General features: G+C 38.6%; 1 protein-coding gene across 2 annotated transcripts in view; it reads right to left on the bottom strand.

Moving 5' to 3' along the window:
• The window catches only part of APOO (apolipoprotein O), a 54,066-nt gene that overhangs the window by 25,672 nt on the left and 14,369 nt on the right, over positions 1–14,025 (bottom strand). For both annotated transcript variants that reach the window (XM_004449829.4, XM_004449828.4), the window contains exons 2-5: positions 9,809–9,916; positions 7,632–7,751; positions 5,008–5,062; positions 1,883–1,978 (exon numbers count right to left, since the gene is read on the bottom strand). In XM_004449829.4, coding sequence (XP_004449886.2) covers positions 1,883–1,978; positions 5,008–5,062; positions 7,632–7,751; positions 9,809–9,916 — 379 coding nt within the window. The remainder of the gene's footprint in view (positions 1–1,882; positions 1,979–5,007; positions 5,063–7,631; positions 7,752–9,808; positions 9,917–14,025) is intronic.

A 14,025-nucleotide genomic window follows, 5' to 3' on the forward strand; every position in this document is an offset into this window, starting at 1 on the left:
AACTGGGGTGGGGGGGAATAAATAAAAAATAAATCTTTAAAAAAAAAGATTAAATTATATGATGTAACAATTTACTTCAAAATAATCTTCAGTGTTTGGGGGAATAGGAAAGTGAGGGGGATATAGAAGAAATAAGATTGAATAAAAATTACTGTTACAGTTGGGGACACATGATACCATTATACTGTTCTCTGTACCTCTGTGTATATTTGAAGTTTTCTAAAATAAGGTTTTTTGCTTTTTTGAAAAAATTTACTATGAAGTACTCATCAAATAAAATGTTTCAGATGATTTTTTGACAAATGTGCCAAGGTATTTCAATAGGGAAAAGGATAGCCTTCTCAAGGAAAGGTGCTGCAATAATTGCAGAAAATGAATGAACTCAACCCTTTACACTATATACAAAAATTCACTTGAAGTGAATCAGAGATCTAAATGTAAAACCTAAAACTATAAAATTTCTAGAACAAACATAGGAGAAAAATCTTTGTAATCTGTAATTAGGCAAAGGTTTCTTAGAACACACAAAAAACGAGAAACCACAAAAGAAAATCTCAATAAACTGGACTTGATCAAAATTAAAAATTTCTGTTCTTTGATGTTTGGCCATAAAGGTGGCAAAAAGAAGCCCCTGAAGCAGTCCAAGAAGTGGGCCAATAAGGCTTTCAAGCAGAAACAAAAAGAACAGAAGACACTCAAGGAGCTAAAAGCAAAGGCTGCAGGGAAGGGCCCTCTGACCACCAGTGGAATTAAGAAATCTGGGAAAAGGTAAGGTAAAGTGCTCCGTGTATCTGAGGCCACAGTGATCCTTGCTTCCGTTCCTGTTTAAACATCTGGAATCCCTGCTATAACATGGTTTGTCACCTATAGTTAGAATGAAGTTTTATCTTAGAGCCTATTGTACATTTAAGAATAAACTTTTGTAGAAAACAAAAATTTCTGTTCTTCAAAAGACACCACTAAGAAAACAGAAAGACAAGCCACGCTTTGAAAAAGGTATTTGTAAAATACATATCTAATAAAACTTGTATCCAGAATATATAAAGAACTCTTACAACTCAATAATAAAAAGACAACCCAATTTAAAAATGGGTAAAAGATTTGAACATACACTTCAATAAGGAGATACACAAGTGGCCAAAAGGCACATAAAAAGCACAAGATGAACTTAGAAAGACTGACAGTGCCAAGTATTGGCAAGGATGTGGAGCAACTGGAACTCTTAAACAAGGCTGGTGGGAATGCAAAACAGTACAGCCAGGTTGGAAAACACTTTGGCAGTTAAATATGGTCACTTACCATATGACCCAGCAATTTCATTTTTAGGCATTTGCCCAAGAGAATTGAAAACATATGTTTACACAAATATTTGTAAGTGAATATTCATAGCAGCTTTATTCAAAACAGCCCAAAACTGTAAACAGTACAAATCGTCCACCACTGATGAATGACTAAACTGTGGTATATCCATACAATGGCGCACAGCTCGCTAATAAAAAGGAACGAAATAATGATACACACTACAACATGAATGAACTGTAAAACATCATGCTGAGTAAAAGAAGCCAGACACAAAAGACTATATACTTTATGATTCCATTTTTATGACATTCTAGAAAAGGTGAAACTATAGAGAAAGGAAGTAAATCAATGGTTGCCAGGAGCTGGGGGTGGGGCAAGGAGACTGCCTACAAAGAGACACAAGGGGATTTCTGAGGGATGGTGGTACAGTTCTGTATTCTGAGTACGGCAGTGGCTATGAGACTATAGTCATTTGTTAAAACTCATCTATCCTTATACTTCAAAAGGGGGAATTTTATTTAATGTAAATTATCCCTCAATAAATTCTGACTATTTAAAAAGCTTACCAAATTGTACCTACCTCTAGCCAAAAGGAGTCCAACAAGTCCAGCAAAACCAATTACACCGAGTCTTGGAAAAAATCCGGGAGGTGCATTTTGGAGATAGTCATAGCTGTCTACAATAGATTCAGACCAGGAAACAGTTCTATAAGTTGCTCATTAAAAAATAAAACATACATACTCAAATGCTTCTCAAATCATGTATTCCTTGTTTTCTGCTAATAAGCTTATTTTTCCCCAACATTCTTTTTATGTGACATATATACATGATTTACTAGTCACATAGCAAGTGTCCAATTTTCAAATTCTTTTGGTCTGACAACAGACTAACAATAAATTAATGCTCGACTACTTTCATATTCCTGAGGGCAATGGATCTGAATCAACTATTTGCATAAGGAGAAATACAAATACAAGAAACCTTCACTATCCAAACTCTTAATATCCAAACACAGAAACAAAAAATATTTGGGTAAATCTTTGGATAGATCTATCACTAGCTGAAGCACTGGTATTTGCTCTCTGAAAGTCAGGAACCAAATACATGAGACTCAGAAAAGTAATTATCCTTTATTATCTGAACTCACTATTCAAACTCAACAAAATATTTGGATAATGAAGGAAACTTGTAGTACAAGTACATGGTGGAAAGTCACCTATGAAAGCGATAAAATAAGTAAAAAATAAATACAGTGTATGAGCCTATTCACCGAACATGCCTTATGACTATGCTCACATGATGCCTCCTCTCTTCTCTTCACTGGCCAATCCCACCAAATGAGCACTGGTTTATGTCCTATCCCCCCTGAAAGCCTTTCCTAAGCTTTTAACAGCCCACCTTCTCTTCCAAGTAAGGTCCATCTAGTACCTATATCTGTAGTGCTTTGCGTGTGTATTTTATGTCTCCCCAAAGGAGAACGTAAGTTTGTTGATGGAGGACTACTGAGACTTCTAAGTTATCTTCCCTCAGTAGTAGTGGTAGATAGTCATTCAACAAATATTTATTAAGAACACTGTGCTGGGAGGCGGACTTGGCCCAGTGGTTAGGGTGTCTGTCTACCACATGGGAGGTCCGTAGTTCAAACCCCGGGCCTCCTTGACCCGTGTGCAGCTGGCCCATGTGCAGCGCTCATGTGCACAAGGAGTGTCCTGCCACGCAGGGGTGTCCCCCGCATAGGGGAGCCCCACGCGCAAGGAGTGCGCCCCATAAGGAGAGCCGCCCAGCACAAAAGAAAGTGCAGCCTGCCCAGGAATGGTGCCGCCCACACGGAGAGCTGACACAACAAGATGACGCAACAAAAAGAAACACAGATTCCCGTGCTGCTGACAACAACAGAAGTGGACAAAGAAGACGCAGCAAATGGAGACAGAAAACAGACAACCGGGGTGGGGGGGGAGAAGGGGAGAGAAATAAATAAATAAACAAACAAATCTCTAAAAAAAAAAAAAAGACTGTATGTAAGCTGAAGCACAGCTTCTGGTTGTATGTCTCAGCTGTGACTGCTGGGAAATGGACTGATGACCTTGGCAGACAATAACACAACTAGTAAAAAAAAGTTTCTCCTTAAGAGCCTTGGTAGTAATTATAAATTAAGGAAAAGGAAAAAATGACTAATATTATAAATATTATCTATTACTATGAAATAGTAGGAAATGATGACTGACAATAAAGAGGCCTCCTCAGTTACATATGTACAAATAAAAGATGACATCAGGATTTCCTTAGTTTCCACAGGTGAAAAATGGAGATGCTAATAATAGTACCTGTCAGGGTTGTTATAATTATATTAATTTTAAAGCAGCTAATTCCTGACACATAATAAGTACTAAATGTTTATTAAATTAATAAAATTGAGATGTTACTTATTAACATGCATTAATAATTTAAAGAACTGGTAGGCTGTTAACATGACTGTCTTCAAACAAACAGTGTATTTATCAGATAGTCCCAGGGATATGAGCACATGAAAACATTATGATGATCTTAGCAAAGAAATAAGCTATACTCATGTTTATTTTATTCCATCATGGAAATAAAGCCTTATACAAGAAGATTTTGATTTCCTGAGATGCCCAAACAAGGGAATTAAATATTATCAATGTCTCTATTAATTTACCAGTTCCTGACTGAGATTAGTCAGAACATAAACTGTGAACCAAGTTTATGAGTATATGTGACAAGTCTTTCTCATGTGAAAAAAAAATTAAAGGTCAGTAAAAAAACAAAAGAAAAATGTAAAAATACTACCAAGTATGCAATAAGGCCTTTCCAAGGCAAACCAGCCCAGTTCCCTCCTACCTCTAAAATTTTATAGCATGTACTGAAAGCAGTGCAAATACAATTTTATTCATGTAAAATAACTAACAAACATAGCGAACTATTCTGATTTTGAAAACATGTTAATGTGTTAGTGTGTTATATTAGGCTGTAACCTGGAAATGGATTTTATTTTTCAAATCCGGGGTATCTGCCCTCACTAGCAGAACAATCCTAATGATCTTGAATAGACTTACTTACCTGTTGAAGCAGTGGTTCCTGTCTGCGGACAGTAGTCCACTGAAATCTGATGAAAGCAATAAATAGATCCCCTCTCAAGAAAAATTCATATAGATCTAAAATTCTGCATACAATTTAAAGGAATTCACAGACCTCCTGAAGCACATTCAGGGAATACCACTTAAATAAAGAGTTCTATGTCAATGAAGTAATTGATATTATGCCCAATAAAAAACAACTTACCGGGAAGCAGACCTGGCCCAATGGATAGGGTGTCCGCCTCCCACATGGGAGGTCCATGGTTCAAACCCCAGGCCTCCTTGACCTGTATGCAGCTGATGTGCGCAAGGAGTGCCCTGTCACGCAGGGGTGTCCCCCGTGTAGGGGAGCCCCATGTGCAAGGAGTGCGCCCCATAAGGAGAGCCGCCCAGCGTGAAAGAAAGTGCAGCCTGCCCAAGAATGGCGCCGCACACACGGAGAGCTGACACAACAAAAAGAAACACAGATTCCCAGGCTGCTGATAAAGATAGAAGCGGTCACAGAAGAACATACAGTGAATGTACACAGAGAGCAGACAACTGGGGGGCAGGGGAAAAGGGGAGAGAAATAAATAAATCTTTGAACAAAACAAAACAAAACAAAACTTACCTACGCCCTGTTGAATAATACTTTGCATCTTGGGCTTACTTTGGAAGTACATTTCCTAAAAAGACAAAACTGCTAATTAGTGAAGTAACAGAATAAATATACTTGTCTTTACAGAATAAATTATCATGTTACTAATACTTTTTGAACAAAGGGATATACTATCTTTCTGTTCTTTTTTTTTAATTCCCCCTTCACTGCAAACTGCTCAGTAGGAATAGTAACAAGGGCTTATTATTACTGCCACAGGAAACAAAGACGCCAAGTGGAGTGGCTTCAACAACCTAGCATTTCACTGTTGTATTAAATTGAAGAAAATAGACTAAAAAAATTAATTCCCTTGATAATTAAAGTGACAATCCTTTCCTTATGTGATTAAATCTGTGTCTCTCTTGGGAAATAGATAAAATTCAGTGGTTTGAGTGCTTGCTTTCCATGGACTAAGTCCTGGTTCAATCGCTAGTTCTTCCTAAAGAAATAAACAAACAAACAAACACATAAATAAATGTTTGTCTTTCACATTAAGTCTATTTCCTGCTTTGCTAAGAGTATTATTATAGAGCCTATATCTAAAAATTGCCCATTTGAAGCAGGAATGATCAGCTTTAATGAGGCTAGGGGTCTATATGGAAGTTTGGAGAACCACTTAAACCAATTCTGAAGCAAATGAAGTGTCGATATTCTCTTAACAACAAAAAGGCTTTGTACACACGAACATCAAATGATTCTAATGAAAACTAGAACTAAGTCTACCGTGAAGACTTGTAAAAAGGTACAGGGGTATTAGAAGGTAGCAAAACGAGTTGCCACTTGGAAAAGGATTGGTTTTATTTAAGTCAGTTCAAGTCAGAACAAGTTATCCTAATATTTTTAAATGGTCTTAAATAATAAATGCTGAATTTGGAGGCAGACATAAAGGACTTAAAAAAAACTGAGTATCGTGTCATTGAAATCCATTATTGTTTTTCTTGCCCATAATAAAAAGCTACAAATCAATGTCTCAAGTGACTGCCTGCCTCTCTTGCTGGTTTAATCTTTTTACTATGAAGAAAAATTAAATTAGTCCTTGAAGAAAGGAGATAGCAATTGCTAATCTGAAAAAGGAGTCAGAAATTGAAATGTTTCTATTCAGGAAGACTTCGTTCTGTAGGAAAATAAAAACCATTAAAATTACAAGAAAACATTTTTATCTAGAAGTAGTTCAAATAAATATATTGATAATTAATCTATCATCCAGAGAAGAGTGGTACTTTGCTGTACTTTCTATGTTTCACACACAAAAGAAAAAGTAAAAAACAAAAAGCAACTTTAGGTTGAGAGGTCAAGATACTAAGTACTTTTATTACAAAAACAAAACAAAACAAAAACACCCTAGAAATAACAGGAGTCATGCCTGCATGATGATACAAAAATATTTATACAAATTTGCTGACCTTATCTTAACCACCAGATGGTTTTAAAATCTTCTAGAACAAGAGAATAAAGTCTAAGCATTTTACTACATATTATGTATAAAGTTTTTAGGTATTTCATAACTCAATAATAATACAGTTATGACACTTAAGTATAATGGCCTAATTTATATTATTGATAGAGACCCATGTTTATTTTTTTCTTGCTAAAACTGGTGAACAGAAGTTCACTACTGGCATAGACAGTAGAAATTATAAATTTAAAAATGTTCTAGATGAAAACTGATTTTGTAAATCTCAAGCAAAATGAATCTACATCATGTCTCACACATCTACATACTACTTTTTACGAATTTGTCATCAGTTTTCAAATTTAAGATTAAACGCAGCAATGAATGTCTCATGATGAGGGAGGAGGTTGTTATTGGGGGAGGAGTGGGGTGTGGGAGGTGGGGGGTATATGGGGACCTCATTTTTTTAACGTAACATTAAAAAAATAAAGACAAAAAAAAAGATCAAATGCAGCAAACATATGTATCAAAGCCTATGAAAGCATCCTGTAGATTGTAAACTTAGGTTTCAGGTATTTCTTAAAAATCACAGAAATACTCTAATTAACATAATGACAAATGCCTGACCTAAAGCAGAAGCAGTGCTAGAGCCCAATCTCTAGATGTAGTTCTTTGGTCACTGGAGGCAAATAGTTCAGTACTCAAGTATGTAATTCCACCCTTTTATAGTATTTACCCTCCTACCATAGAGCATTCAAAATGTTCTATAACCACACCTGTTTAAAGTGGCACTAAATGCAGAATCTCTGGGGAGAGGAAAAACGTCCCAATTTTGATATAAATGTTTATATGGTATCTTTTTCCTTTATCTAGAGTTCCAGCCCCATATTCTCTCCTGGCAGGCAATGTTTTCCTAGTTACAGCCAACAAGATAGTTACCACCTCTCTCCTCTCTAAACAAGGTGGAACATGCTACCCAGTGGGAGGGAAATTCTCTCTGCTGTTATGGCAACAGCTGCCACCAGGAAGGAAGGGCATTTATCTACCCCCACCCCAACCTAGATGGTACTGATTAACATTTGTAAGTTGAGGACTCTTAAATCGGGCCCTTGAACATGCATTTTTCCCCAAATATGCAGCCAGTATAGAGATTTCACTACTGATAAATTTGTTTACTCCACTTTCATTTTCAGAACAGCTGTACCTGGCACCAATTTGTATATGGCTCACAATAATGTCGGAGCTGTGAAATGCTCTCTTCAAGTTGGGTCCTTGGCTCCTCCACATATTTAGATTGACCCTCTGGAACTGAGTAGAGTGAAAGCTGCATATATTAAAAAAACAGACAAAACAATGGAATTTTTAAAAGTGTATACAGTTAGGAGATAATAACTTATCTATCAAATCTGTAGACATAAATATTTCTAGTAATTCATGAATTATAGTAACCCTCTGAATTACATGCTCCCTGAACCTTTTTAGATGATTTTTGCACCTTACTGATTTCCTTGCTGCAGACCAATAAAATCAATAAGGACAAGACCAAGAGGGCAGGGCTATGATAAGTAGCTCCCTTTTATCTGTTTCATACTGGTGTTTGTATTCCACCTCGGATTCAGTTTGGGGAAATGATTCTATTACTCTAAAGCAGGGGTTCTTATAACAAGGGGTCTGTGAGCTATTATTCTTATAGGGATGAGTTGGTGCAGGTGTGATACATTCATTAAATAATTCACAGTAGAGTGTGGACCTAGTAAGAGGTTTGTGGTTTTCACCTGACTGGCAAAGGGGTCTGTAGAACAAAAAAGGTTAAGAACCCCTGCTCTACCTCCTCTTGACATAGAGGTGCAATGGACACAACCAATCCAATGTCCACATAGAAGAGGTGGCATGGAATTGGGAAAAGTGGACATGGTGGACGATGGGTATGGGGAAGGGCAGGAGGAGATGAGAGATGGAGGCGTCTTTGGTACATGGAGCTGCCCTGGATGGTGCCTCAGAGGTAATCACCAGACATTGTAAATCCTCACAGGGCCCACTGGATGGAATGGAGGAGAGTGGGGGCCATGATGTGGACCATTGTCTATGAGGTGCAGAGGTGCCCAAAGATGTACTTACCAAATCCAATGGATGTGTCATGATGATGGGAACGAGTGTTGTTGGGGGGGGAGAGGGGGGGTGGGGATGAATGGGACCTCACATATATATTTTTAATGTAACATTATTACAAAGTCAATAAAAAAAAATTAATTAAAAAAAAAAAAAAAAGTAACAGAAAACAATGTAAAAAAAAAAAAAAAAAAGAACCCCTGCTCTAAAGGGTGGGTGGGAGGAGAACAAAAAAGAGCTTGAAAATAACTGAAAAGAAAAAAGAAAAAAAGAAAATAACTGAAAAGTATGTTACTTAGTTCAAATGATCAGTTTGGTGCTAATCAAAGCAGAATAACAGGTTTGCTCCCCACCGAAAGGAGAAATTTTTCATAACCACCACCATAGCCTTGCCCTCAAAAATGCTGCTGTCCCAAGGCCTGAGAAGAGATTCAAGGAAAAAAGATAAGCTAATGAGCTTTACCTAAACACAATTCAAGTAATCCTGCTGTGACTAAGCACAGAGCTTGTGTAGATGTATTCTTTTTTTTTAAATTTTATAGTGGTAACATATATATAACATGAAATTCACCATTTTAACCATTTTCAAGCATATAATTCAGTGGCATTAATTGCATTCACAAAGTTGTACAACCTTCACTACCATCCATTTATCAAAGCTTTTCATAATGATGATAGATCATTATATCACTTTATTCAAAGTCAACAGAAACTGAATATCCAAAATGATCAGTGGAGGTACAAACAAAAATTGTAAGCAATGAAGAGAAGAGTTCTTGTTTTGTTTAGTATTTGTTAAGCATCTACTTATGAGCCTTTAATCCATCTAAGAAGCAGAATGAGCCCAGTCTTTCATTTCTTAAAAAGGGAAAAATAGAGAGGAGGTGTGGCTCAGTGCTTCGAATATATGAGGTCCTGGGTTCAACCCCCGGTACGTCCTAAAAAAAGGTAAGTCTAGAATCAGGCAGACCACGTAGGAAAGCTAGTTTAGTTGTCCTTACAATCTACTGGGACATATCAGATTCTTCACTAAAAATCTATATAGCATTTCTTAATTATGTCCTTAGCGAAGTACCATTAATGTTTTATTTGTTCAAGGATCCATCATTTAGTAGACTCCCACAAAGGAAAACAAACTATAAGGAAATATACTTCCCCCTTTTAAAGTATCTTCTAAACTGTGATAGCTTCCCAAAAGATAATTTGTAAAACCTTTCCTGTGGTAACTAAATCAGACTTTTTAAATATTTTACAACATCAACAGAGGGTTACCTCATCGACCTTCACAGAATTTTTGTGAGGTGAGTCCTTTTTTGATGACGCATAGACTTTGAAGGTGAGCAGACTCAGGCTGGCCGGGCCCACCGCCTTCTGAATTACCTGAAACACAGAAGCCATTGTAAGCCTTCACTCAATGTTACAAACTGAATGTGCAAAATGTGAATATTAGTAACCTCGGCCACTCCTGCCCTGAAAGGCTTATTGCACTTTAAGATAAATAAGTGCATTCTTGAAGGTTTGAGAAAGTCAGAACCTAAAAAAAAAAAAAGGTTCTCACGGTTTTAAAATTCCAGGTCAACTTTATCTTAATTTCCAAAAGACTGTGGGAAACTCCTTAGGCTTTCACATAAAAGATATATACATACAATTCTTAGAAATAATAGAGAAAACGCTGTGGATAGCATTTTAAGTACAGTTAAATGAGTAGTTTAAAGTGATAAAAATCATCCTTCTCTCTCTCTCTCACACACACACACACCACTACCACCACCAAGGGAAAGCGTTTTTAATGATCTTATCTAGGGAATCAGTTTACAGAGTGAAAATTCTTTCTATAATTCAAATAATCAAACTTTCGGAGGCTCTCCCTTTTCAAATTCACATTCTCAGTGAATAAACCCATGGCTCTTTTAAAGAGGCCAGGCTGTCTGAGGAGTTCTGAGCAGAGTCCGTGAAGGAGCCCCCTCCCCGCGTCCGAGATGAGGGCACAGAAGGCTGCTGTTATCTGGAGGGGTGTCCCATGGCTCTCTGCCCTCTGGCTCTGCCCCTGACGGACAACATGGCTTTAACTGGGAACTTCCCAATGAGGCAAGCGGGATCCACCCCAGGACTCTGCTTCAGGCTCCCCTTCCTTATCCGCTCTAGCTGGTTCCCACCCTCCTTCCTCCCTGATCCCCATCTAGCACTCTAACCACGAAGCATTTTTGGTTTAGGATTTCCCCCTATCTTCATCTTTGTTTTATATATCACCTTATGTTAACCTTTTTAGTTCTTGATTTCTATTTTCCATTCTTAATCCTATCTACTTTTCACATATTTCATTTTTCTTCTCACGGCTTTTATCTTTTTATTCATATTTTCACTTTGAAATTCTTAATGATTATTTTCACGTTCATCTTTTCAGTTTAAACCTCAACTGGTTTAGTTTTTAATTTTAACATTTTAATGAATCCTTGATTAATTTCTACATTATTCATTTTTCTTTATCTTACTCCTGTGTTTCTAATTTTAATATTCTCCTAAGCCTGCCCCCTTTATTGCCTAAGTTATTTTCTTTTTCTTTTCCTATTAGTTTTCCTCCTCAAATCCATCCCCATCCCACAGCAAGCTCGGTAGCCTGGAGGGTGTTAAAGCAGAAGAGAGCCTATTCCTGCAGCTGCCTGTTCAGCTTCCTGCAGGCTGTCAACAAACAAACATACAAAAACAAATCTCGGGTAGCAAATGTGGCTCAAGCAATTGGGCTCCCGTCTACCATATAGGAGGTCCCAGGTTCATTTCCCAGGGTCTCCTGGTAAAGGGAAGCTGGTCCGCACAGCCCATGTGGCGAGCTGGCCCACAGGGAGAGCTGAAACAACAAGATGATGCGACAAAAAAGAGAAACAGAGGAAAGACAATGAGAGATACAACAAACCAGGGAGCTGAGGTGGCTAAAATGATTGGGTGCCTCTTTCCCATGTCGGAAGATCCCGGGATCGGTTCCCAGTACCTCCTAAAGAGAAGACAAGAAGAGAAAACAAGCAGACACAGAAGAATGCGCAGCAAATGGACACAGAGAGCAGACAGTGAGCGCAAGCAGTAAGGGGGGGGGGGGCAGCGATAAATAAATAAATAAAACAAATCTCACCTCGGGAGACTTGGGAAACCCACATACTAACATTCCCAAGGGCTACAATTCTCTCTCTGCAGAGAGCACACGACTTACTTTAGGGTCTCTTGAACTAGGCACTATCGACATTTTGGGACTGGATAATTCTTTGTTGTGGGGAACTGTCCTGTCCATTCTAAGATGTTTAGCAGCATCCCTGGACTTTACCCAGTAGATGCCGGAAGCACCCCCCTCCCAGTCATAAAAGTCAAAAACATCTCCAAGTATTGCCAAATATCCCCAGGTGGGACAGTAAAATCCCCAATCCCCTTTATTTTACTTGAATAATACTATTTATTGACATTTCTCACCATCTCAACACTAAGGAAATCTGTATGTTTTAAGATCCATGACCTCAAACCTAATATATAGTGATAGAAATCTGAACATTGGTTGCCTAGGGATGAAGTGGGGGGTGTGGACTTAGAGAAGAGGTATGGCAGAAATGATCTATATCTTGATTGGGGTGTGGGTTACACAGAATCTACACATTTGTCAAAACTCAAATTGTACAACTAAGATCTGTACCATTAAAAATCTGTGCATTTCATCATACATAAATTATACTTCAAAACAAAACAAAAATCCAAGGACTCTAGCACACCTAACCTATGTCAAGGTGATGCCAAAATATGGGTGGGAACTGCAGGCAAAGGGTCATTTCTAGGAAGGAGCCAGACATAGTGACCTTGGCAAAAAATTAGGTGGTACTGAACCATATAATGGGAACCCATGCGAGGAGCCAGGGTAAAAGGTCCACAGACAAACAAGCCTGACCTGGATGCACTTGGCATTAAAGGAGTCTTGTTTTGGTGCGAGACCATCCTACCCAACTCCACACACTCAACGCGTTCCCTTATAATGGTAAAGAGGAAGCTAGCCGGATCAGATGTTATCATAAATGGGAGTTCTGGACACCATGTCCCTGCCAGGTGACCAGCATAATTTGTTAGGGTTTGTGGCAGTTTGGGATTATTTATGAATCCCAAAAAGGGAAAGACTGTTTGTAAACTATTCCCCTAGGTGTGATACCCTTTGATTGTATTAAATTCAAAGGTTTCAAGTTTACTTGATGAAATCAATTTAGGGCTTCTGATTGGCCTATGTCCATAAGGCATAGGTTGAGTCCCCGCCCCCTTGGTGGGCAGATATAAACAGACACTCACTCAAGAAGACACACGGGAAGAGGTGAGAAATTTGTAATTTTGATCCTGCCATGTGACAGAAAGGAGAAGGCTCAAACAGCTAAGGCCCCAGAGACAGATGAGCCATTTGCCTGAGCTTACTGCTGACCTTAGGAAGAGAGCTGAGACTAATAGAGAAAGGCCAGAAAGAAATGAGCCCTATGCCAGGAGAGAGGGGAAGCCCTGAGAGATAAGCCCTATGCCAACCTACAGCTGAGAGACCAGGAAGAGACTGACCATCTTGTAGCTGACTGGTGAGAAAGCAACCTTGAGTTGGGACTCTTTACAGCCTTGTTACTGTAAGCTTTTACCTCAAATAAATACACTTTCCTCCTTTGGCAGACTAAAACAGGGCTCATATTGAGTAACCAGGTCAACCCATTCAGTATCAGAATTTAAGAAGGGAAAGCCTGTTATCATGGACAAAAAATCACCCTAGGAAAGTGTGAGGTCACAAAGAGGAGTTACCTTCTTCCATTTTTATCTCTGCCAAGGAAGACAAGGAATGCTATTCTGGATGTCAGATGCCTTGAAGAAAGATTTACCCAACTTTCAGGGTCTAGGCCATAATCACAAAAGCTCTGGCTTTATAAACTTTTCTCCCATCAGCACTCCTATTGAATTGCCCTGTGAGACACCAACAACTAAGGTATACCCTCCTCTCCATGATGGGTACAACCAAACTGAATATACCTCCTGGGAAGTGATATCTCCTCTGGACCATTTCTGATGAGGAACTAGAACCTCTTGACAGCATGTCCCCTGTCCCAAGTGATAGTCCTTAAGAATCTTGTTTGCCAGGTTCAGGCCCCACCCAGGGCAGATGTTAATATGCACCTTCCAAGAACTGCTTAGACATTATCTACTTTGGATGAGACCAGTTTGGTTTGCTAGATCAAAGTCAAGCCCAGTCTGTTAAGAGCTGTATCTTCAATGAGTGTGGTGAGTTACAGACTAGATCCATCCTAGCCTCTGAGGTGTACCCTTCAGTTTAGCAGATTCTGCTCCTGGAATTCAGCCAACCAGGAGTCTCAAAGTAAGGGCCCCAATGTGTTGGCTTGTCTGAAGGTTTTCTGTCTGGACTATAAGAGACCCATAGTCACAAGGAAAACTAAAATTTGGCACAAAGGTAGATTGGGCACCCTTAGTGTTGCAAACCT

The sequence above is a fragment of the Dasypus novemcinctus genome, chromosome X, assembly GCF_030445035.2.
Source record: "Dasypus novemcinctus isolate mDasNov1 chromosome X, mDasNov1.1.hap2, whole genome shotgun sequence".
Lineage (NCBI taxonomy): Eukaryota > Metazoa > Chordata > Mammalia > Cingulata > Dasypodidae > Dasypus > Dasypus novemcinctus.